This window comes from Sinohyriopsis cumingii, chromosome 9, assembly GCF_028554795.1.
Source record: "Sinohyriopsis cumingii isolate HCF-2022 chromosome 9, ASM2855479v2, whole genome shotgun sequence".
NCBI classification, from domain to species: Eukaryota; Metazoa; Mollusca; class Bivalvia; order Unionida; family Unionidae; genus Sinohyriopsis; species Sinohyriopsis cumingii.
This window is the reverse complement of record NC_142969.1, coordinates 94,719,041-94,745,847: the sequence shown is the minus strand read 5'-3', so window position 1 is coordinate 94,745,847 and position 26,807 is coordinate 94,719,041. Positions and strand designations below refer to the sequence as shown.

Below are 26,807 nucleotides of genomic sequence, written 5' to 3'. Positions count from 1 at the left end.
CTCCTTGATTTGTCCGCAGCATTTGACACAATAGACCATGATATATTACTTCACCGTCACCAGCATGTATTTGGCATTCATGATACAGACTTAGTGTGGTTCAAGTCCTACTTGGTCAACAGGATACGAATTGTATCTGCAAATGGAATACACTCCAGCCCAGTTGAGCTATGTTGTGGTGTTCCACAGGGGTCTGTTCTTGGACCTGTTATCTTCATTATGTACACGCAGTTGCTCCTAAGTGTCACAGATCATCATCCAGTGTCTCACCAATTGTACGCTGATGACACCCAAATGTACAAATCTAGCCACCCAACTGAAGTTGATGCTACCATCCAAGGTGTAGAGATGTGCATTTCTGATGTGAAATCATGGATGACATGTAACAAGCTGCTGATGAATGATGATAAAACTGAGGCCATTCTGATCACAACACAAAGACTTTCTCATTCACATCCTTTACCTCAAACAATAAATATCAGCAACACCAACATTAAATTCACACAATCAGTACGAAACCTAGGTGTTACTCTGGACAGTACTCTCACATTGCACCAACATGTCATGAACATATGCAAGGCTGCATATTTTGAGCTGAGACGCATCAGCTCAATTCGCAAATATCTTTCAGTTGATGCCACTAAAACACTTTTGTGTTCATTAGCACTTTCAAGACTGGACTATTGTAACTCAGTTCTTTCTGGTTCATCTCAATATCTGCTCCAGAAACTTCACAAAGTTCAAAACACAGCTGCTCGGATCATACTTAGAGACCACAATCAGAGCACACCACCCCGCTGCTCTGTACCCTACACTGGCTATCCATTCGATCCAGAATCAAACACAAAATATGTTCTCTGCGCTATGTTTCATTGACGGACTCTAGTCCAACATACCTATCCGACCTCACCCATGTATACACACCTTCAAGATACGTACGCTCCTCTTCTGACAATCGTATACTCATTATTCCCACTGTGAAAACAAAGTCATATGGACAGCGTTCTTTTGCATACCAGGGCCCAGCAACGTGAAATGAATTGCCCACTGAACATAGACACAAAGACACAGTGATCACATTCAAGAGGGCTCTCAAAACTCTTTTATTTCGACTGCCAGAACAAACTTAAAGACCTAATAATGTTTCCTACCTTCAATATTCTCAGGATTATTTATTTTAATGTTTTCTAATTTCATGGTGTTTGTTTTGTAATCATATCATTATATGTTTTTTTTTAATCTTATAGGTGTTGTCTAATGTTGTAAAGCACTTAGAGCTACTAAAGATTAGGCGCTATACAAAGTCCTCATTATTATTATTATTATTATTATTATTATATATATATATATATATATATATATATATATATATATATATATATATATATATATATATATATATATATATATATATATATAAGGAAAATAATAATTATCTAATTTATAACTTTTGTAGTACTGGTTTCACTTATGATCAGGAACTGCAATCGCTTCCATCCTGCTCTTATTTTATTGATTTCTGTCTAATTTCTCAACGAGATCTGGTGTTTTAACAGTTATAGGTAAGGCGAGTCTTTAAGTCACAACAGGTCCGCATTGGCGGCAAAGCTGATTACGTGATTTTACTTCGATACCACGTTTAAGACTTGGTCAAGTACTGATACCAACCAGTAGTGCCAGCAAATGTGATTTACAGTATTCATAAGGGCTTGTCCTGCCTCATGGTTAACGTCCTAATGCCGTGAACTTTATCTATAGGTAATAGTTTATCTAATTGTATTGTGTTTGTATTTATGGTAATCTACAATCTTGTAAATAGACAGGCTCGCATTCTAAATAGTAAGCAACATATAAATCAATAAACTTGTGCAAAATACGTAATAAATCGTTATTGATCCAGATAAGTTCAAATAATCAATTGCTAAGGATTGCGCCAAGTGCATACTACCATGAGTTGCGTCTAATCCAAGATTTCTAAACATTCTGGGTTGTTTGTATCTCCACTATGATATTTGTGGAAAGACATTCGTAAAATATTACCCACTGGGATACCATTATATTAATTTTTAAAGTATCTTTTTAGTTTTGATGATCTTCGCTATATTCAATATATTTATTGGTGGCTTACACATTTATTTTCGCTAGATTTACTCATGACGTCAACGGTTCGAAGTTTTCTTGCGCAATATCAAATAACGACTTTTCACTGTTTTAATTTATATTCGGCACCAAGTTGACGTCATTGCGTTTCCACGATAATTCCTAAGTCAACCTCTTATCGTTATAATCTGGATGTAACTTTTAAAAAACCAAATCTTTTGAGCATATTTGATAAATCCGTATGATGCATTAATTGCAATGTAATCTTTTCTGCAACTTTAGGATTACTCCATTGATTTGATAGTATGATGCTGGCATTAGATTATATACGCTCATAAATCCTTTCAAAATACTATTCGCATCAATTTGTGAATTCTCTTTATTATCTATAATGTAAAAATCGTTTAGTATAAAAGGAAACATCTCTGCTCAGAGTATGGAGAAGCTACCGATTGTATTATGTTACGCATGAATTTCTTACGACCCGCTTAATGCGTGTAGTCCATATAAATTCAAGCGGTTTGAATGTAACCCCAGATAGACCATGTGTGGACTAAACGACATGTTAAAAAGCGCAGAGGTTATTGAAACCAGATAAGTTTTAAAGATTTATGTGTGCCTTGTAATTCTAATGGACATCAATCTTCCATCATATTAACGTTCATATTTCATTTATAAACAGCTTAACCGACAATATTCTGACCAGCAGTTCTAACTCATCCACTGTAGACACTTAGAACCTAAATGAGAAACAAACTCATGCTTGAAGTTCAGTGGCTGATGGAAAACATGCGCACGCACGCCCCTTATAATACAACGATACGAAAGCTGTATCGTTTTGAATTACTATTTCATGACTTTATTATAGACACATCCGTACATTCTTCTGTGTAATGGTAATCATACGTAGTCTTGGAATAATTGTAAGGTCTCCCAAATAGTTGGTAGCACTTTCGCCAACTAATAGCTTAAGTAGCTTTGAAACTGGCGAAAATCAGCATGAACGACGCTTGGGGGTAGCAGATGGGGCAACCGCCCCAGGCCCCGCTCTTGAGGGGTCCCCGCGCTTCAGGCCTAAGGTCGTCATTATGAGTTTGTCAAGCTATATTCTCCGGTAAATTGGAAGCGCTGATACAGACCCCGCGCGGTTATAGTCGGCCCTAGGCCCAACGTACTCCTAACGCCGCCTCTGAAAATCAGTTTGACTTGATCTTTTACATGGACAAGACATGTGTAGGCCGTCTTTGACATACTGGCACTCCAGAATTTTAAATTTCTTGCTTAAGTCTATAATAGTACCTATAACCTGAATGGAAAGCAAAAAACGATGTTTAATAAACGGTATACCAGAGACAAGTGCACTCTACTCTACTAACAAAATAACACAGATCATATGTGCAACTATTGATCGATCTGCCAACACTGCAAATATTGATAGGCCTGCATTAAAAACTACACTCATGTACAAAGATTGGATTTGTAATACGTTTCCACACACATGTCCCACGCTAGCATTGATGCAAATCACGTATTTACTTGTCATGTTCGTGAACCGTGTGGCCCATGTTGACGGTATACGTAGCTGATTTAAGTGCAGGAAAAGTAGAGCAATTACCTTTTCAAACATAAAAGTATATAAATGCCAAGAAAACAAACAGACCTTACACGGCAGGCTACTGCGGAAATATAATGCCTCCATGGATCCATAACAGCCTCAGAAATACACGAAATATATGGAATCATCTCAACATTATTATATCTGATATGAAATACTCTCAAACCTTACCCAACTGTAAAATTTCTGACAACAATCTACGGCCTATAAATGATAGTATTAAGTATATAAAACAACAACGGACACCAGCATAAAGCCTATAGATGATAGTCTTAAGTACATAAAAACAAATCTGACATCACCTACAGCATCGAAATGATAGTAATAAGTATCAATAAGATATATCTCTTTCATACTCTCCAAATAAGTTGCCCCGAGTGGCCGAGTGGTCTAAAGCGCTCACTGTTCCGGATCATGGCCATCTCACCTCTGTCTGCCTGGGTTCGAGTCCAAGGCTCGGCTAGCGTGGGTACGTGGGAAAGCCTGCTAGTAGTTTCTCGTGGGTCGGTGGTTCTTCCCTGGGTTTTCCAGGGTTCTTCCTCCACCAGTTATTGTGGCCGCCATGTATAGCCTATCTTGTGCTGAAAAATGGCTTTAAACCCTAGAATAACAACAACAACAACTCTCCAAATAATACGAGATGGATTCAAGGTCTCGGAGGAGAAAATATCAGGACAGGATAAACGAAATATCAGCAACCCACGACAATATTAATCCGAAGACCAGTACTCCTAATACTTGCACACTAGCCTGACGCTTTATTACAAAAATCATAGAGCATGTTATGGAACAACGATGGAAAAAAGGAGGCAAACGTTTGACAGAAGAATCATTATGTGATGTATTATAAGAAACTGGGGGAACAACTAATGTGATAACTCCCCGATGTACATATTAGGTTGTACGCGGTCGGTTTGTTTAGCATGCTAGCGTGATGCAACACACACACACACACACACACACACACATATATATATATATATATATATATATATATATATATATATATATATATATATATATATATATATATATGCCCTGATATTTTCTCCTTCAAGACCATGAACGGGTTCCAAGGGATGTCATCGCCTGGGGCGGATGTGGGAGATAAGCACCCACTTCCCTTGGAAATCTCCCAATGACTTGTGTCTGATAGAGCCTCTGACAACCAAATCCAGCTCTAGGCCTTCACGAGTGGCGGAACCTGTTTAAATTGACTGCAGAAGGGATGACAGGCGAGTTTCTGGCGCCTCAAAACCAGATGCTTCGGGCAGAGTGGGCTCATAAACCTTGGGTGGTCGCCCATCTAGGACAAGGTAAACTCCGATTTCAAACCTTCGCTGCCTTGCGACTATACCCTCTCATGGGGAAGGCTAAGGGAGTAAACCCCAACAGAAAATCCGGAGACGGAGTCCTTAAGGCGACTTGGCATTGATTTCAGTGTCATCTCGGCAACTCCTGCGACGCAGCTGGTGCCATGACGTATCGGCTTGTGCTTTCCCTTGGATCCATCACCAGCATAGAGAGAGGGATCAGTTGCATGGGCAACAATTGATTCCCCATATCACCTTGCCCAGGCTTGCGCCCTGGAGAGGACACTCCGGCTTCGCTCCACAGCGTCGACACAACACGGGAAGCAACAGTTTACCGGTTATAAGTCACCGCTCAATTGGCGTAGAGCCAGACGCCAGGGGTTGGTTCTGACGGTGGGAGAGACCAACATGTTTCACTGGACAGCTACCGCCCGCCTCAAACTGGGCAGCCCCCAGCCAATAAAGTGCCGTCCCGCCACAGTTCGCCTGCCTTGCTGGGTGCGTAAGGCTTAAGGTTCGCGAGTACCTGACAAGCGGACTGCAACTACTGCACCAAGAAATAACAAAATAAAAATAAAAAAAATACTTCAATCCTCAAACTAGGTACCTGGAATGTCCGGACCATGCTGACTGGGCTTTCAGATGATCTCCAGACAATCAGTGATGTTCGAAAGATTTCAGCAATCAACGACAAACTTGCAAGGCTCCAGGTCGACATCGCCTCACTACAGGAGACATGACTACCAGATTCCCGGTCCCTCAGAGAAAAGAACTACACGTTCTTCTGGCAAGGAAAGAGCGCCGATGAAGCCAGAGAGTTTGGTGATGGATTCGCTGTCAGGAACACTCTGCTGGGGATGATAGAACCCTGCCAAGAAGGAAATGGATGACTGCTATCCCTCCGCCTCCACACCACAAACGGGCCTGTCAACCTGATCAGCGTTTACGCTCCCACACTAAGATCCTCTACATATACCAAGGATGAGTTTTACGACGAGTTAAACTCGCTCATCGACAAAATTCCCAAGGAAGAGAACTTGATTTTGCTGGGCGACATCAGTGCTAGGGTGGGTGCCGATCATGACTCTTGGCCCTTCTGTCTTGGCAAGTTTGGCGTTGGGAAGATGAATGAGAATGGGCAGCGCATTCTAGAGATGTGCTCGTAACAGGACCTCAGCATCACCAATTCATTCTTTCAGACAAAGCGACAGCACAAAGTGTCTTGGAGGCATCCCCGGTCTAAACATTGGCACCAGCTGGACTTGATCATTACAAGACGTTCAGCCATGAAGGGTGTGCTTCTTACCCGTATCTTCCACAGTGCTGACTGAGACACCGACCACTCGCTGGTGTGCTGCAAAATGAAGCTTCAGCCGAAGAAGATCCACCGCTCTAGGCAAGAGGGCATACAGAAAGCAATGGGTCCCACGAAGAAACTGACAGCACCACTGAAGTCTGCCACAGGCGATACCATCCACAACAAGGGCAAGCAGATGGAGCGTTGGGTGGAATACTACTCCGAACTGTACTCCAAAGAGAAACACGTGACCAATGATGCCCTCAACGCCATTGAAAACCTCCCTCTCATGGCCGAACTGGACGAGATACCTACTGTAGACGAACTAAAGAAGGCCTTTGAGAAACTGTCCCTAGGTAAAGCCCCAGGGAAGGATGGCATCACAGCAGAACTCATCAAGTGCGGATGTAGCGTGCTGCTCACACACATGCACGACCTCCTCTGCCAGTGCTGGGGCGAGGGTGCAGTGCCTCAGGACATGAGAGACGCTAACATCATAACTCTGTACAAGAACAAGGGCGACAGAAGCGACTGCAACAACTATAGGGGCATATCACTTCTCAGCATCGTGGGTAAAGTTTTCGCACGCGTCATCCTGAACAGACTTTAGACGCTTGCTAACACAGTTTACCCAGAGTTGCAGTGCGGGTTCCGCGCAGAGAGGTCCACAATCGAAATGATCTTCTCTGTCAGGCAACTGCAGGAAAAATGCAGAGAACAACACAGACCCCTCTTCCTGGCCTTTATAGACCTCACCAATGCATTCGATCTGGTCAGCAGAGACGGACTCTTCACAGTCCTGGCGAAAACTGGTTGCCCTCCAAAGCTGCTAAGCATGATCCAGTCCTTCCACGATGACACGAAAGGCACAGTGCAGTACGATGGCTCAACATCCGACCCCTTTGACATCCGCAGTGGAGTTAACCAGGGCTGTGTCCTTGCCCCACGCTCTTCGGCATCTTCTTCGCAGTCCTGCTCAAGCACGCCTTTGGGATGTCCACAGAAGGGATTTACCTGCACACGCGATCAGACGGCAGACTGTTCAACATGGCACGACTGAAGGCAAAGAGCAAAGTGCGTGAAGTAACCATCAGGGACATGCTCTTCGCAGACGATGCTGATCGAGCCACCCAAACAGAAGCTGAGCTTTAGCGCCCAATGGCCCGCTTTGCTAAAGCATGCGATGAGTTTGGGTTAACCATAAGCCTAAAGAAAACAAACGTGTGGTTCAGGACGCGGACCCCCCAAGCATCAATATCAACAACTACGAACTTGAGGTGGTGAGTCAGTTCATGTACCTCGGTTTTACCATCACCAACAACCTCTCGCTCGATGCTGAGCTCAACAATCGGATCGGAAAGGCATCAACAACTCTCTCCAGGTTGTCGCAGAGAGTGTGGAACAACAGCATGCTGACCATGAACACTAAGATGACCGTGTACCGTGCATGCGTGCTAAGCACTCTCATGTACGCCAGTGAAACCTGGACTCTGTACGCCTCACAAAAGACTGACCACCTTTCACATGCGATGCCTCCGACGCATACTCGGGATCACCTGGAGCGATCGAGTAACAAACAACGAGGTGCTCGAGCGTGCTAATATTCCAAGCATGATCACACTCCTTCGCCAACGTCGCATCAGATGGCTGGGCCATGTACGTCGGATGGATGACGGGTGGATCCCCAAAGACATTCTTTATTCGGAACTCGCCTCTGGCAAAAGGTCGATCGGACGGCCACATCGCCGCTTCAAGGATGTCTGTAAGCACGACATGAAAGCCCTTGATATCGATGTCAACACCTGGGAAGAGCTCGCTCTAGACAGATCAACCTGGCGACATGCTCTGATCACTGGTCTGAAAGCCGGAGAGGACTAGCAACGCTTACTAGCCGATGAAAGACGATCGTAGAGGAAGAAGAAGCAGCTCCAACCAACACCAGACGCAACCTTCAACCTTCAAGTACAGCAAGTGCAACAGGGACTGCCACTCCCGCATTGCACTACTTAGCCACAGCAGACGCTGCACAACCAGCAACCGGGACATCTCTCATGGGCGCAGTTCCATCGTCTGTCGAGACTAACTGGTGCCAACAATGACAATTATATATATATATATATATATATATATATATATATATATATATATATATATATATATATATATATATATATATGGGTATGTCTTCAAGTGTTTATTTCTATATGGGGATGCAGACATGTCCAAAGATTGTGTTCCGCGTGAGCACGGATGCAAATCACGTATGTACTTTTCGTGGTCGTAAACCGCGGACTTTGTGGATCCTATTGCAGTTGTATACCGTGTACGTAGTAGCAGGACAGTAAAGGATTTGTTCATTACTGCTCTAGATCACAGTCTTCTACACACCACCCCCACCCCGATTCGCCTCTTGCATGGGCACCTCTACATCACGTTCAGATATATATATATATAAAAATATAGAAAGCTCCTATTGTCTTACTACTTTTTGTTACCCATGACCTATCCGATGCGTTATGCTTGTAAGCTTGATATTGTACGTGTCAACAGCGCTCATGTATTTGTTGCTGTTGTGGGTTTAACGCGATCGTTCGGCGTATGATATACTATATATGGCGGCGAGTATACGTGATGGAGGAATAACCTGAAAAAATCACTATAAGGACGACGTCCCTACGGGAATATACTAAGATACTGGCAAACCTTTTTTCGTAACATATTCCTACGTTGACAAGGTGAGATGGCAGTGATTGCCAATGACGTGCGCTTTAGACAATTTGACCACCCAATGCCCAGACATGCATTTAAATGTATAAAACTCCAGACATGTACTTAAATGACTAAACCCTCAGTAATGTATTTAAATGAATAAAACCCCAGACATGTATTTAAATGTCTAGAACCCAAGACATGTATTTAAATGACTAAAACCTCAGTAATGTATTTCAATGACTAAAACCTCAGTCATGTATTTAAATGTCTAGAACCCAAGGCATGTATTTAAATGACTAAAACCTCAGTAATGTATTTCAATGACTAAAACCTCAGTCATGTATTTAAATGTCTAGAACCCAAGGCATGTATTTAAATGACTAAAACCTCAGTAATGTATTTCAATGACTAAAACCTCAGTCATGTATTTAAATTTCTAGAACCCAAGGCATGTATTTAAATGACTAAAACCTCAGTAATGTATTTCAATGACTAAAACCTCAGTCATGTATTTAAATGAATAAAACCCAAGGCATGTCTTTAAATGACTAAAACCTCAGTAATGTATTTCAATGACTAAAACCTCAGTCATGTATTTAAATGAATAAAACCCAAGGCATGTATTTAAATGACTAAAACCTCAGTCATGTATTTAAATGAATAAAACCCCAGACATGTATTTAAATGACTAAAACCTCAGTAATGTATTTCAATGACTAAAACCTCAGTCATGTATTTAAATGTCTAGAACCCAAGGCATATATTTAAATGACTAAAACCTCAGTAATGTATTTCAATGACTAAAACCTCAGTCATGTATTTAAATGAATAAAACCCAAGGCATGTATTTAAATGACTAAAACCTCAGTCATGTATTTAAATGACTAAAACCTCAGTAATGTATTTAAATGTCTAGAACCCAAGGCATGTATTTAAATGACTGGCTGTCAGAATAAAAAAGGAATTGCTTGCTTGTCCTTGTTAAAGGAATTTTAAACTTTGTACACACAATATCAAGTTTAATAAGAAGAAGCACAAGAAGTTGTAAAGTGAATAATGTTGTACTAGTAAACATACTAGTAACAATACTACATGGTTAATTCCCAAACATATTCATTAACAATACCCTATTTCCCACCACTGATTTTGTGATCTCTAAAACCTGATGTAGCAACAATACTACATAGCTCTCCACCAAACCCATGTAGTAACAATACCTTACTTCTAGGTACTGATTTCTTTTCTTCAAAATCTGATGTAGTAACAATACTACATAGCCTTCCACCAAACCCATGTAGTAACAATACCCTATTTCTAGGCATTTATTTGTTTTCTTCAAATTCTGATGTAGTGACAATACTACATAGCTCTCCGGCAAACCCATGTAGTAATAGTACCCTATTTCTAGGCACTGATTTTGTGATCTCCAAAGCCTGATGTAGTAACAATACAACATGGCTATCCCCCAAACACGGGTAGTAACAATACCACATTTCTAAGATACTGGTTTTGTGATTTCTAAACCTGATGTAGTAACAATACTACATAGCTATCCCCCAAACACATGTAGTAACAATACCACATTTCCAGTCACTGATTTTGTGATCTCTAAAGCCTAATGTAGTAAAAATACTACATAGCTCTCCACCATACCCATGTTATAACAATACCACATTTCTAGGGCGCTGGTTTTGTGGTTTCCAAACCTGATGTAGTAACAATACTATGTTGCTCTCCGATGACATAATATTACTTGCAAATGTAGCATTTCTACATTGTTAAACTTGATATCCTTTTGTAATAATGTTGTTCCTAGGAGACTGCATTGTTCTGAAGCTGTCATCAACAAGTTTGGTTTAATAGTATGGCCAGTAATAATACAGTCTAGTTGCGATTGTTGAAGGTGCTATTTATAGAAGATGTTCAGTATATTGAAGTACTTGTACACAACATTTTAATCATCATGAAATATAGATATTTTCAACAGTAATGAATTGCACAATTTCTTTCTCATGTAATAGAATTAAAATGTCACTAGCATCTCATGCTGTTATTTCTGGTAGTTCTTCCATATAAGGCAGATATTTGGGTAATTCTTTCCTTAGGAGGCTGTTAGAGTTTCATACAAATTCTGTTCTGTTCTTCCATCGATCTCTTTTCAACATATAGCCTACGCATAGAGTCATTGTCTCCACTAATACTGAGTTTTGCCCGCATCAATTTTCTGAAAAGATAAAATAGTTTATTTGAAAACATTGCAGACACTAGCATGGAAATTTTGTTAATGCTATTTTGATCCACCATGCACATAGCATATAATATGACCTTTAAAACTATATATGGTTATAGGGTGCTCTCAACAGCTTCCAGGGCATCACTGGAAAATGGGAAGACCCAAGAGTGTAGTTATGAAACCTATTACATATGCCATCTTTCAGATCTCCACCTGCATTTCTTAAGAACCTACAGTATGTATGTATGTATCAGCATACATATAGATGGATGGACAGGCTGGATCGTATGTGTGTGTGTGTGTGATTTGGATTTTTAATGTAGCTTTAACCATTTTTCAGTCATATCGATACAATGACCGCAGTGTGGCAGTTTATATAGATGTCAAGCACTGGGGCATGATGTCCCACCCAGTCACATTATTTTGACACCAGGTCAAGCAGTCTTAACACTAACCTCTTAATGTCTTGGCAGAATCATATAATATCTGCCTTTACAAAAAGCAGAAGAATACATTTATTATGAAAACTGAATACAAACTTCTAAAATATTTTGTAATATTTATTAGTGAGAATATTTTCACGATGGCATTGATCGATTTCATATTAAATTATTTGATTTACCCTGTTTACATTCAGTATCAGTTAGAACAGAAGTTGAAAGATTGTGTCAAGTTCCTGACTACTTCGTAGTAATGATAATCATTAAACTGCATGCAATTGCAAAATGACTTGATATTAAGGCCAATAGAATTCAGATTTCACATGGACAGTAATGTCCATACTCTCGTAATGAACATTATATGTGAGAGTTAGAGTCATGGCAGTGATGATTTATCACATAATCTGCATATGAACTATGGCAATTATACAACGAGTCAAGTTAATTAAATCATGGTTTAAGAAAATTTCATAACCTGTTTTATCTTCAGGTGATGGAAACTTTTATTCCACATGTCCAAAAATGTTGACTGACTAACTGCATGGATCATTTGTTTTAATGCAGATACTGCTCGTAGACTGTTAATTTTCTAGATTTGTAAGGCAGCATCATATCACCATTATCTGCCATTCTGTCAGCATGGTGGTATGCATAATACTGAAGCCAAGATATTGCATGTTCTCTTCCTTGTCCTTGACCACTCTCTTTCCTGTATCCAGCTGAAATTGTGCCACCCTTAGATTTCTTTATGTATATATAAAAACATCTGAAGCAAATCCATAAACACGCTTTCCATCGACCGCTCCGGTGGTCTAGTGGTTAGAGCATCTGCCTCGTATACGGGAGGTCGTGGGTTCTATCCCCGGTCGAGTCATACCAAAGACTTATAAATATGGTACAGTACAAACATCTGCCTTGCTTGGCGATCAGCATAAAGATGTTAGTGTTGGGACTGGTCGGCTTGCGTGCCAGGATACTGTGACTTTGTGGGACATCATGCAACATGTCTGCGGCATGATGCCCCAGTGCTAGACATCACTATAAACTGTCACTCTGCATACGTCGTAGCGATATGACTGAAAAATTGTTAAAGCTATGTTAAAAATCCAAATCACACACACACACACACACACACACACGTTTTCCACTATCAGGAAAATAAGAAACATTCCTTTTTTGTCCTTCCCATCAGCTATTTTGTCACAAAAAACTCAACTCTGCTTTCAAAACAATTGTTCAGTATCAATATCTTGCTTGTTTGATATCAGTTTCTGTTATCATTTTTAGACAGTAATTCACACATTGTTTTGCTTTCTGTAAGCATGTTGTTGCATCTTGCATAGCTTTTCCCAGCAGCTTGGAGTTACTGTAAGTTCTTAATTGTTTGCTCTTTATCGATTTGCATGTATCATCAAAGATGTAATTGTATATGTTTAAATCATAGATGAATATGCTTAAATCGTAGGTTTTAGAGTTAAATTGTGTTACAAAGTGTATAAGTTTAAATTTGTTTTTTGTTATTTTATTTTACTTCATATTTTGGTACAAGAACATAAACATCAGTAAAACACACTTTATAGCTATAATGATTCAACAATGAACATTTTATCTTCAAAATACAAGAAAATTAGAATTGTTTCGGCTTTCTTAAATGACACTAAAACCCTGAGCATCACCACATGCCCTATCTTCCAGCAGCAAATAATGTCATAACTAATTAACAAACATATTTCTTGCTAAAATGCAATTCTGGATAAAGTGCATACATTTGTTGTTGGGTTTAATGCCATTTTTCAGCATACGAAAGGCTATACATGGCGGCCAGTATTAATGGTGGAGGAAGAACCCGGAAACCCCCCGGAAAGAACCACCGACCCACGAGAAGCTACTGGCAAGCTTTCTCACATACCCACATTAGCCGAATCCAAGACTCGAACCCACACAGACAGAGGTGAGATGGCAGTGATCCGTAACGGAAAGCGCTTACGACTACATGGCCACTTGCATACATTTGATGTCACATGAAAACTAAGGATAACTAAGATCATGAACATCTTTATATGATGAAGTGAACATTTAAGTGGATAGGTGCATTCAGTTGTGTCCCTCTCCCAGTTTTGAGGCTTAAATTGCATGCTAGAACTGGAAACTATATCAACAGATTAACAGTTATTTCTGTATTGCTGTGATGTGCTTATATTAATGGCACAATAAGAACTGTAAACATTCTACACATGCCTACATCTACAAAACGTATTGTTCCACACCACCTGGTTAAATAATAAATGATAACTAAATTTTAATCAGAAGTAGGATATTGAAGAATCATATAAAATAATGTAATTGCTAACTGCTACATCTGAAATAAAAAATGGTAGATATTACAATTAATTACAAGCAGAATAGATAGAATCCTCAAATACATTGCTTTATTTTAAGGTTTATAAATATTTTGTGGTATAACATTTAAGATGCTACATACCTTGATCCCTTAAGTAAATGATGGGTTTTCCATCTGGATATCCATGAAGCAACTGCTTGAATCTGCTGGTTTTGTAGACGTTATTGATGATCCAAATCCATCAACATCATCTTTCTTAGTCATGTTGTCATCTTGAAAAGTGATGTGTTCCTCTGCAACTGATGTGTCTGAAGCATCATGACTTTTTGACAGATCTTCTTGCAGAGAACTTCCCAATTTGTCAATAAGTGCTGTACCCAGAACTTCAATACTTTTGGATATATTATTATCCTGCCACACATAATTTTCCATTAATGAGGTTCCTAAAGCATTCTTGCTTTCAGTTTCATAATTGTTTTCCATGGAATTGCTAAGTTCATCAAAGACAAAGTCTGTTTCACTGACCATTTCAGTGTTATATGGCAATACATTCAAGGATTTACTTCAGGCAGCTTATAATACTAACCCATTTAATAAGCCATATGTTTACATTTACTGCTTATTAGCAGTTATAATACAAAGCATTGGGCATTGCATGAATCACATCTATCATAGCTAATGTTGGTAATTGGATTTTCTCCAGTCCTTACCCTTCTGCATTGTTTTACAACTAGAGAGCCAATTGGGATCCCATTCATTACCCAACAGGTGCTGACATTTAGTTTGATACTCCCATCATTAGTTCTCAGACACTAATTAATTGTACAAATATAGTCCAACAAAACCCACATGTGTCTTGCTATGTCAGGCAAAAGAACTTCTCTGCCATTCTCTGTAAGGTCTCACTGGATAGTTTCATATTTTGACACCCCCTCTAATTTGTAAGGTAGAAGGCATGAACCTAATTATGACAAGCCTAGCATTTATAAATTCACACGTAAGCTAAATCTATAATGTGGTTTAGATTTTCTTTGAGTTAGGCTTGGAAATAGGTTGGCTTGTTGGTGACTGCCTGTCACAGTTAGATGAGCATTGGAGATTAAATGCGTAACTTGGGCTGCAAATGACTGCCGACTTGGCTTACGTATTTATGTGTGTCTGCTACAGAGGCAAATATCTAAAAATCTAGATGGTTGAGGGGTGATGAAAAGTATGCTAATTTGTTATAGTACTAGTGAACTTTATTCATGCATAAGGCACATACTGATTCTTTTAGCTGCCTTGTCACAGAAAAATATTCAAAATAGCTATTTTTTGTCAAAAATGAATGCAAAATTTAGGGGTTGGTGGCAGTGTTGGTTCAGTATAAAAACCACCAGTTGCATCAGGAATTAACTTGATTACTGCAGTCAAAATCTCACATGTATGCTTTCTGCAAAAATCATTAGTTTGTTTTTATTTGTATCTTCAGTGTAAAATTATTCTCATTTTTCTGTAATTGGTCATTGTCGGATTAAAATTCACCAGATAAACTGTCCAGTGAAGAACTGGAATCATTTTTTCAGTCTTGTCAAATGTGATTCACTGTACCATAAATCATTTCCTTATTACCTCCGTATCTTGAATCTGACATAGTTAGGTATTCCAAACATACACTTCATATAGATTTGATAGCACTTAATCATAGTAGAAGAAGGGAGTTAACTCAACAGTTTTAATGCTACCAGGTATTGCTCCTGATCCATTCTCCTAATGAACAACAAAAGCCTGATAAGTTTCATGCAAGGTGGTTTAATTGAAGTATTTCACATACTTATTCAGTTTATCAATATTTTCAGTTCAAACTTAGTATATTTTTCTAATTTTATGATGATTGCCTTAATTTAATGCTCTTACATTCATATCTACGCATGATGTAATGTTTCAATACATATATTTCATCTTATTTACAGAAATTTAAGTTATAATACCTATATATAAGAATTTCAGGGTTTTATTTTCTTGTAGGCCTAAAGGTGTATGGGAGCACACCTGCCGAAGTGATATTGCTAACAGCAGGACAACATCAAAAATTTATTGGGAGTCAGACATGCCAATTGTTGTGGAGCTTTCACAGGAACAAATATATCTGCACCAGTTTCACTGAAGTTTTTGGTGAGCTATGTTAAATGGATGTCCCTTTTTACATTGTGTTTTTTTTCTCCTCCCCTTTTTTACTTTGCATGATTTTCTATTTGCTTTAGATTCAATTCTATGCAGGTGACAATCACTAGCAAAACAAACTTCTAAATAGCAGCAACTTCAACAACATTATGTGCCGGCCAGTATGAAAATGATTTAAAGGTGACCTTAGTGTTCTTAAAATAAATTATCCATGCATATTGTTTTATCAACAGATGGGATAAATCTGGGTATAGAATTTCATTGTTTAAGTTGCCCAACTGATGTGGTTCAATTTACAAAGATTGGTCCATATATTTGATGTTACCTGATGAGTTGCCTCCCTTAAGTCTACCTTGGATTTCTCTATTCTAGAATAGATTGGACCTTCATCAAATCAGTGAGAGAGTTCTGGTCAGTTTATATATGCAGTGCATCGTTATTATTCTTTCAAGTACTTAGCATGTATATTCTGCAGCTATTGTACAAGAAATTCAGCTTGGCTTCTTTTACATCTTTTATTCACTACTATTTCAGATTGCATGAAGAGTTGTATTATTTGTGCTCTCAGATATCTCTGATATCACCAGGCACTAACAAGAGAGGGTGTATTAGCTATAAAAAATGATGAAACTGACATATTATAAGGAAATTGTATGTTTCAGAGGGGAAAATAATACATGAAGTATGAAGCTGTCTCATAGCTGTTGCGCTGTTTGATAGCTTTTGGTCATCGATAAATTCAATAAATCATAGGAAACAAACAATTCTGAATTTTAAACTTCTTAAGGTTACGTTTTATTTAGAATTGGCCAAAGTTTTGAAATTAAGAAGATTTTCCCTTAATCAGACTGCAATTTGAATTCTTAAGGTCTCACTGACTAGTTTCATATTTTGACACCCCCTCCAATTTTCAAGGTAGAAGGCATGAACCTAATTATGACAAGCCTAGCATTTATAAATTCACACATAAGCTAAATCTATAATGTGGTTTAGATTTTCTTTGAGTTAGGCTTGGAAATAGGTTGGCTTGTTGGTGACTGCCTGTCACAGTTAGATGAGCATTGGAGATCAAATGCGTAATTTGGGCTGCAAATGATCTGCCGACTTGGCTTACGTATTTATGTGTGTCTGCTACAGAGGTAAATATCTAAAAATCTAGATGGTTGAGGGGTGATGAAAAGTATGCTAATTTGTTATAGTACTAGTGAACTTTATTCATGCATAAGGCACATACTGATTCTTTTAGCTGCCTTGTCACAGAAAAATATTCAAAATAGCTATTTTTTGTCAAAAATGAATGTAAAATTTAGGGGTTGGTGGCAGTGTTGGTTCAATATAAAAACCACCAGTTGCGTCAGGAATTAACTTGATTACTGCAGTCAAAATCTCACATGTATGCTTTCTGCAAAAATCATTAGTTTGTTTTTATTTGTATCTTCAGTGTGAAATTATTCTCATTTTTCTGTAATTGGTCATTGTTGGATGAAAATTCACCAGATAAACTGTCCAGTGAGACCTAACTGCTATCTCAACAGCTGTAAATTTTGATCTTTTCACACAAGGGATTTGTCTCTCCATTTGAAGTAATTATAAAATAACTTTACCATACCTGAGTTTTCTCCATAATACAAGTGGGAGGGGATATGCTTTCCTTTATTCTTGAAACACTCAATTTTCTTGCATGCACTCTGATTAGAAGTATATTTAAGATGGAATAATTTTTACAACAGATGTAGACAGAAATGGGCTTGCATTTCTGTCCTACAGAATAATGATTACATCATATGGACAAGAACTTTGAGTATGTATGTATGTATGTATGTATGTATGGCACATCTGCCAGTAGCTTCTCGTGGGTTGATTAATTAATTAATTAAATAATTAATACTGGCCGCCATCTATAGCCTTTCGTGTGCTGAAAATGGCGTTAAACCCTACTGATGAGATAAGCCACTCTCAGATTTGAGCAAATTCATGTGGGACCTGCTCTTAGGACTGATTGAATGTATTTTAAATTTTATTTCAAACAACTTCCAAGCTCAGTATCAAGCCCTAATAGTCAGGGTTGGTTCATAATGCTAAAACTGTTATACACATAGATATCCTAAACTTCAAAGCCTAGAGACAAGAAAAGTTTGGAGGACATGTGCAATATTATTAATAAATCAACTCATCCATATATCCAGGATCGCATAATCCGTAAACTTTCATCAAAATGCTCAAGCGAACGAGCAGATTTACTTTGTGTTTTTTTGGAAAACAGTAACATATCCAAGTCTTGACATATATTTGTTCAGTCAGAAAGTGCTCTTGTTTTTACATCTTAATGAATCTCTCTCTCTCTCTCTCTCTCTCTCTCTCTCTCATTAAGAATATATTTAAACTTTAGTGGTTTTTCACACACTTTTGCTGGGGAACTAATGATATTTTTTTATGACCACTGACACCCCCTCCGAAAAAAAACATTGGCTAACCTAGTCTGCCCTCCTGTTAAGCAAATTACATTGTATGATAAATAAACTAATATACAGTATTCTAATTGCATTCTTATGCTTTAGTGACAAAATATAAATTATTTAAATATTACCTATATAAACCATAAACACAGTTACAAGAACACAACAGTAATGTAATGCTGGATAAAAAAAAATTAAAATTATCTAAATAATTGATAATTGTTGTTGAAAACTATTTTGCACATATATAAAAGCTATAATATACCTACTACTATTATTACTACTACTAATTTTAATAATAATCTAATTTTAAACTTTCTTTGTCAGATAGTTTAAGGCCAGCAAGGCAACAAATTTATTAAAACATATGATTTTAAAATAAATTTTAATCTTTTTCAAATAATCTTGCTAAAATATTTTTCTTATAAAATATAAGTTGAAAAGGTAAATGTGTAAAAAAAACATCGAACAAATATTCTCATGAAGGCAGCCACAGTCTCTAGGCTGAAATTTTGTTTTGAAATCAATTTCATTACTTCTTTTTAACTGCTGAATGTGGAAACCATCTCTGATATTCTTCAACAATAACACCATTTTCAATTTAACTGCTATGGTGGACATATTGGAATCCATATTGGCATTATTTAGGACCAACAAGGCATCATAAGAAGTCTTTTGGTGGAAATCCCATGTTGATATTAATTTCTATTTTGGAGGAGAACAATCTGGTGTATGCTCTTCATGTTAATGTTTAAATAATCCCAGCCCTTTTTTCTAAACATATGGATAACAAGTTGGTGCACTATATGAATTTGTGGAAAGCATTATCATATTAATGTCTACCATTTTTTCTTTAAATCAGAAATTATTTTATTCTCATCATACTAAAAATATTTACAACTCCTTCTCTTTACATTATTTGATTGGCAAGATATTTAATATAAAGGCCTCATTGGTTGTTAACACCTGCTGTGCATCCAACTGTGTTTTGCTAATATCAGCATGCTAAACAATTATGAGCTCACAGTTAGCAAGTTCCTCAGTAAGGAGAGTGCATGGATCAGATGTTTACAGCGATAGCGTGTTTGAGCCCAAAAATCTTCTTTATACCCATAAAATAACAAAGTTTTGTGTGGAGACTTCATTTATAATGCTATGGAAAGTAGAAGAAAGCAGGTTTGGATTACTGAACTATAATTTATACTCTGGAAAGCCAATATGCAGCTAGCAAAACTGCACCAGAAAAACAAACCAAATAACTCTAAGAAACTACCACCACCCCACCCGGGAAAAGCCATTTACAATGAGCTAGCAATAAGGACACAAGCACCTAACCCTTCCACCCCACCCCCCAATATGCAGTGGCCCAAATTCGCTATTTAAAACCCAACAAACCCAAACACATGTATTAAAGTTATATTAGCACCCCATGACTCCGTTCCAGCATATGCTGGTAAAGAGTTGGAGGTGTCACACTGTTGTTCGTTTCTAAAGGTCATGGATTGCAATTTATGTATTCCCCGTTCTCCCAATTTTGGATTTCTTGTGTGCATTTTTTTTTCTTCTTCATGTCAGGTTGTTCTTTGTTTCGTTTCGTCATATTTTTTTAGTTGTCCCTGCATGCTGGTTGTGAGATGTACTCCATTACCACCCAGTACATAGGTTAGTTTCCATTCTCAGATCAATACTTGCAAACACTAGTGCTAGTGTGTTTTCTTGCCTTGAACCTTACATGCATGAAGGGGGGGGGGGGCCGAGTGGTCTAAAGCGCTCTGTTACATATCACTGCCATCTCACCTCTGTCAGCATGGGTTCAAGTCTCGGCCAATGTGGGTATGTGAGAAAGCTTGCCAGTACCTTCTCGTGGGTCGGTGGTTCTTTCCGGGTTTTGTCTCGGGTTCTTCCTCCACCATTAATACTGGCCGCCATGTACAGCCTATCGTGTGCTGAAAAATGACATAAAACACTACAACAACAACAACATGCATGAAACTTAGGATCATACTCCTTTTTCCTTTGCTGAAGTCCAGGGTTAAAGTTTCCGCTCCCATCCCCATTTTGTTATCATTATTATTTTGAAGTGAATTGCCATAGTCATTAAAGTCCGGTGTGGTGCTGTTTGTGTGTGGTGTTGTGATGTAACCGTATGCTTAAAAAAAAAAAGATCATCAGAAACTAATTTAGACACATAGTGCCTCTAACACAATGTGCAGGAGAAAGTGAACCGAAATCCCGCCAGCTGATGACAGATGGAAGACAGCAGGCGGTGAAGCCGAAATCAAATAACCAAACAAGACTGATAAGTGCGCCCACATAAACACGCAACCTAATGATGAATGATAATCACAGAAGGATCTAACATTAGGCCATATACGAGTGAGTCATGCAAAATACCACAGTGAGAATTAGCAGTAAATAACCAAGAAATAGAGCACTAATTACAAACTAATTCTTAAACACAGGGCAAAATAAGAACAAATGAAACTTTTGAAACCAAAATTTTCTTTACCTTGCCTACAATAAAAAACATCGATACCCACGACAACAAAAACAACATAATATATCTCCCTGGAAAAGCCATCTCAGGATGTGCTGGCTGAGAGGACATCAGACCACCTTTAAGCAAAAAATTGCATTAGAAAAATCATCTTGTCTATGGAAAGCCTTCCAAGGTGGCTAGTAAAATTACACCATAAACTCTTCTGATTAGCATATTTTCCATCACGTCAGCGTGTTGGAAAATTTCAAATGTATATAATTTTAATCATTCTTAGTAGAACAATTTTTTGCCATCACACTAAAGTGGATTTGGAATGGGCATACTGATATACGGATATAAGGACATAGAAATTTCCTGAAGGACACAAGCAAAATAAAAAGGCACAAGGAAGACTTTAAAGGGCTCATACTATGTGATAAAGGAAGATATAATGAAGGCAACATATGACTTCACGGTAAAAGTAAAACATGAATCTTTGGAAACTGTCATTTTTGGAATGGAAGAATAATGGGAAAATGAATAATGAAAAAAAACCTCAGATTCTAGCTGAGAAAACCTGTCAAAACTAAAAGACCACATTCCCAAGTAAAATCTTACAGCATAGTGCAATCTGACCAAGTATGTAAGTAAAACTTATAAATTAGTATCATATAACTTTTTAAAATTTAATATATGGAAGTGTTCCTTTCTTACAATATTTGTCTTATGTTTGATACTTAATTAAATTGTTTGTAAGATAGCTTTTTTTACCTATTTAACCACTAGTGGTTAGAGCATCTGTCTCGAATGAGGGACGTCGTGGGTTTGAACCCTGGCCAAGTCATACCAAACACTTCTAAAAATGGTACTGACAGCTGCCTTGCTAGGCAGGTTAATGTTAGGACTGGTTGGCCTTAAGTGTCCGGATAATGTGACTGGGTGAGACATCATGCTTCATGTCTACTGTATGATGCCCCAGTGATATACATCCCTATTAACTGCCACACTGCAATCATCATAGCGATATTACAGATTTTTTTTAAAAGCTACGTTAAAAATCCAAATCACACACACTCACACATTTAGCCTTCTTTCTATCTTGACAAGGAAGATACCTATTGTTAACCATGCAAAACTGTAATGGATGTCCCCGAAGTACCTATTTTTAGCAATCATTATTTAGTATAACTGGAGTTCTAGCTTGTGTAGTTACAAGAAGAGTTAGAAAACCAGTCTGCTTTTGTTTCTACAAATCGTCAAAAGGCTTACTGTCAGGCTGGAGAGCTAATAAAATCCACTTCTTTGATGCTGATCATATAGTACGAAAACTGGTCATGGGTGCAAGGGACAGTTTTTATGATAAAATTTAATGTTGCATAAACCTAACAAATAACATTTTTAAACAATACATGAGTGAGGTCAAAGAGGGCCATAATTTTGGATTGGCATAATAAAGCAAAACATAAGAATATCACTCACTTGGCCTGATAAGTCATTGGAAGTTCACAGAATAAAATGTTTTTTGCACCTTATCCCCAAATTTTTACATGCATTTTTCATGTTCGAAGGCCTGCCATTTTTGAGAACAATGTTTTGTGATGCTCACAGTGCAAACACCAGCCCTTTCCCTGGTTAATAATTCTGAAGAACATTGCCTACTTAATAGCTAGATGCAAGTTAAAATATTTGTCATCCATGCAATTTTTTAGACTTCTACTTGCCTTGAACCAACATGTCTACTGCTATAACTGGCTAGCTCTGCTTCCTAGCTGACTATGGGTGTTTCATTGGCTACTTACTGTGCAGTGATTATATGAGGTGTACATGCATCACATCAATTTAAAAAAAAGTACAAATCTAAAAGACCTAATTAACAAATATATCCATATCTTTAATTATTAAACAATAATAATTTTTTTAAAAGTCACACCACAGCCTTAAGAAATTTGCCATGTCCACTGCATCTTTAATACCTTGAGGGTGGGATTGGGGGTCGGTGAAGGGTATCCATTGGTAAGCCAAAAGCAAGATTTTTCACTAATACCAAATGAATAGCAATGAAGCAGACTACACGGGTTGCATCATTTGGATTGCTGAGATATTTTAGTTAAAAAGAAATTATAAAACGCAAAGCTAAAAAATAAGTGACAAACAAGTCACATCAATACTCTTATTGAATTACTGGGCATTGGTTTTACCATTTTAAAAACATTTAGTTCACTTAACAACATGGAAAATTTGTGTTTTAGATATCACGTGTCACTTTGTTTACTTCTTCTCTTTCCTCTTTTCTCAGTATCTTACTGACAGTATGAAACTTAGTTTTATATGTAACCAAAGAATAACAAATAAAATGTTCACTATTGCAGTTTTGGAGAAGAATGTCTCTGCAAATACAGAAATAAAGTACACAGCAATGTCAAATATCATTAATTTTAAGAGAAGGACAATGGATAAGTTATTGAGAATTGCCTGCATGGGTTTGGACAACCCAGTCAAAAAAAGGGATGTTTTAAAAACCTGAAAAAGAATGCAATACTTAATATATCTGATGCAAGATTTGCATATTATAAAACGATGGGAGACATATTAGATCATGATGGGGTTATGAATGTATCTTCAATTCCTTTGCATCCAATTCAAGGGGAATACATTTTTTTTACTAAACAATAACTTTCAGTTTTCCATACACAGTGCAAAAGCAGATGTAAATGGCAACAAGATAGTTTTAGATATATCAGCTAAGAATCACAGGTATACACTTATAAACAAAGAATATATAGTTTCACAGTATGCAGATGACACCACTCTCACCCTGGATGACTTTTCAAAGTCCCTTAAATCAACTCTGTATGTTATCTACTAATATTGTAAATTTTCTGGACTCTGTATAAATGGTGAAAAAAAATTAAATGTGTATTTATATAAAGTACAATAAGGTACTGTGAAGAATATCATTTAGATTGGAATACATCTTATTTTAGGTATGTAGGTACATGTATTACATTCTCTATAGAGTTAGACAATATGGTGAAGCTTAATTATGAAAGCAAATTCAGAGACGTTAAATATTTACTTTTACAGTTGTCGGTATGGCCTTGTTTATTTGATGCTTTTGTTGTTGTTGTTGTTGTTTTTGTAGGGTTTAAAGCCATTTTTCAGCACATGGTAGGCTATACATGGCGGCCAGTATTAATGATGGAGGAAGAACCCGGAAAAACCCTGGAAAGAATCACCGACCCACGAGAAGCTACTGGCAAGCTTTCTGACATACCCACATTAGCTGAATCCAAGACTCGAACCCACGCAGACAGAGGTGAAATGGCAGTGATCCATAACGGAGAGCACTTTAGGCCATTCGGCCACTCGGGGCCCCTAATGCTTTTGTTGAAAGGAAAAGAAACATGTAGCAGTTGTATATACACATCAGTAAAGAAAAATAATTTCAAAGGTAATAATGCAGTAAATTGTTAAAGTGCTCTTTGTCTCATATGAGATTGGTAATAAGAGAAAATAATTATTTAAAATAGTAACTGAATGCAAATATTGTCAACTTCATAAAGCTTGTAATAACAAGCAAATGTTGAATCTAGTCATAACATGCATATGTGCATGACCATATAAGTATATTTGTGTATATTGTCTAAGTGTTTGTGTTGATATATGTTTGTATGCTAAATATGTGTACATGTAGAAAATGCTTATAATAAATATATGTTCTTTTTGTCACTCTCACTCTTTTTTTTTTTGCACTCTCTTTCCTTAAGAGACTGACATATTTGTCTCCCTCTTTCTTTTTCCTTCTGTACAGTAGCCAATATTAAGTTCTGTATTGGGCTTAGAATATAATGCTATATAGTAGTGTTAACCAATACTCCCTGTAAAGTAATGTGCTTACAATGAATTATGATGTAGTCTGTCAGATGGTTCCCTGAACTGTAGTCTATGTTCAGGGAAATATAAAAAAATGACCCTTTCTTTTATGGCAGTGGTGTTTTCCCAAATTGTTCTGTTAGAATTGTTGGCATAAGGTTGTATGACATTTGTGCAAATCAGCTTTCACAGATGCATACAACAGTTTTGAAATTTTGTAATGCAAGATTTTAGCTTGGATACTACATGTATTTGGATCCCTATCTTGGGACAATATTTAGAATCCTGTTATTATTATTCATATTAATTAATATATTTTAAAATTATATCATGCGATCAGCACATTGTAATGCCAAATGTTACCTACCATTTGTTTGGTTATTTGATCTGATGCAGATAAACTTATTTTTACATAGTAATGTTTCTTTTTATTGTCATAGTAATGTATTTTTTTAGTAGGATCTTACTTTTGTTGACATTGATATAACCTAAGCCCAGTTCGCAAACATGTTGAAATTATTGTAATATTATGTACTTTAATGTACATTGATTTGATACACAGAGAGAGCTTAGTTTGCAGGTTGGATACCGGCCTGTATGCCACCCTGGATTAGCATGCTATAGACAATAATGTGTTGAAAGTGCAATAAAAAGCACAAGAAGATTGATACTTGGAAATGTCTGAGGCCAAAAAAGTATATTTAATATTGCACTATTAGATATATATATATATATATATATATATATATATATATATATATATATATATATATATATATTGAAATGAATAGTATATATAATCTACTAAGCACTTCAAATACTTTGCTCAATTAGATGCACAAATCAATTTTGGGATTTTAAAAAAAATACTCCAGGGGGAAAAAAATGATAGGGGTCAGCAACAAAAAACAGAGATGGTCAGCCAACCAGAAACATACATATTTGCTTTTTCTTGCCTAATGTAGTGATTTTTGCTGAGATGTGGCTTAAGCATAGTATTCTAAATGATGAAATACAGGAAGGAAAGGTTACACTTGAGTGTGATACAAGCATTAAAAAAAACATTCAGACTGTTCTACAGTGTGACTTTGACATTTCTGACCTTGAATGTATATGGATAGAACTAAATAATACAGGGAAGAAGATAGTAGCTGCAGGAATATGAAGATCACCCAATTATAACATAGCTGCTTGGGAGCAACTTGAATTTAGTATAGAGATAGCCCAATCCACTAAACTTAACCATTTCATTTCAGTAGATTTTAACTGAAAAAGTTTCTCCTTCCTGAATAAAAGAATATCACTGTTTTGAAACTTAAACTCAGTTAATGTGTAAGGATATAGGAATGGTCCCAAATTTGGTTGGCTACATTTAATTCAAAGAAGACTGAATTAAATGTAATACAGTACCACAAAAAGGTACTCAAACTATCCAAATATTTATACATGGCTGAAATAAACATGCAAGAAATTACTTAATGTAAACATATGGGTGTTATCTTTGTTAGAGATTCCTCATTGTACACACATACTCAATATATTCCTGATAAAACCTGCAAGGAAGCTTAAAACTTGAGAAAGTTTCAAATACAAACCAGATTGATTCTCCTTGGAAAAATGTACACAGTGGTTATATTTTATTAAGTTTTGGTTGAACTGCAGTCTCAGTTTGTTGAACCTAGGACTAATAATGACTTAATGGACACAATGATTTTTTGTGTTAACATACATATATACAAATCTAGTTAAAGCATAATAAAGATGGTCTTCCTTAGTAGATATGGA

The 26,807-nt window shown here is 37.2% G+C and overlaps 2 protein-coding genes across 10 annotated transcripts in view; one reads left to right on the top strand and one right to left on the bottom strand.

The window, feature by feature from the left end:
• Positions 1 to 26,807, bottom strand: part of LOC149792276 (uncharacterized) — a 161,957-nt gene that overhangs the window by 116,020 nt on the left and 19,130 nt on the right. Inside the window, exons 2-3 of one of the 6 annotated variants that reach the window (XR_016423533.1) lie at positions 10,562 to 11,261; positions 9,685 to 10,470 (exon numbers count right to left, since the gene is read on the bottom strand). The exons of 3 other annotated variants lie outside the window; for them this stretch is intronic. Coding sequence is in view for 1 of the 3 variants with exons in the window: in XM_089970827.1 (XP_089826953.1) it covers positions 14,202 to 14,579 (378 nt within the window). In the remaining 2 variants the exon portion in view is untranslated. Of the gene's footprint in view, positions 1 to 9,684; positions 10,471 to 10,561; positions 11,262 to 14,192; positions 15,589 to 26,807 lie in introns of those variants that run through there. 2 more of the 6 variants (XM_089970827.1, XR_016423538.1) reach the window with 2 other exon arrangements.
• Positions 1 to 26,807, top strand: part of LOC149792277 (uncharacterized) — a 126,338-nt gene that overhangs the window by 91,475 nt on the left and 8,056 nt on the right. For all 4 annotated transcript variants that reach the window (XR_016423539.1, XM_089970830.1, XM_089970828.1 and 1 more), the window contains one exon: positions 16,059 to 16,205. Coding sequence is in view for 3 of the 4 variants with exons in the window: in XM_089970830.1 (XP_089826956.1) it covers positions 16,059 to 16,205 (147 nt within the window). In the remaining variant the exon portion in view is untranslated. The remainder of the gene's footprint in view (positions 1 to 16,058; positions 16,206 to 26,807) is intronic.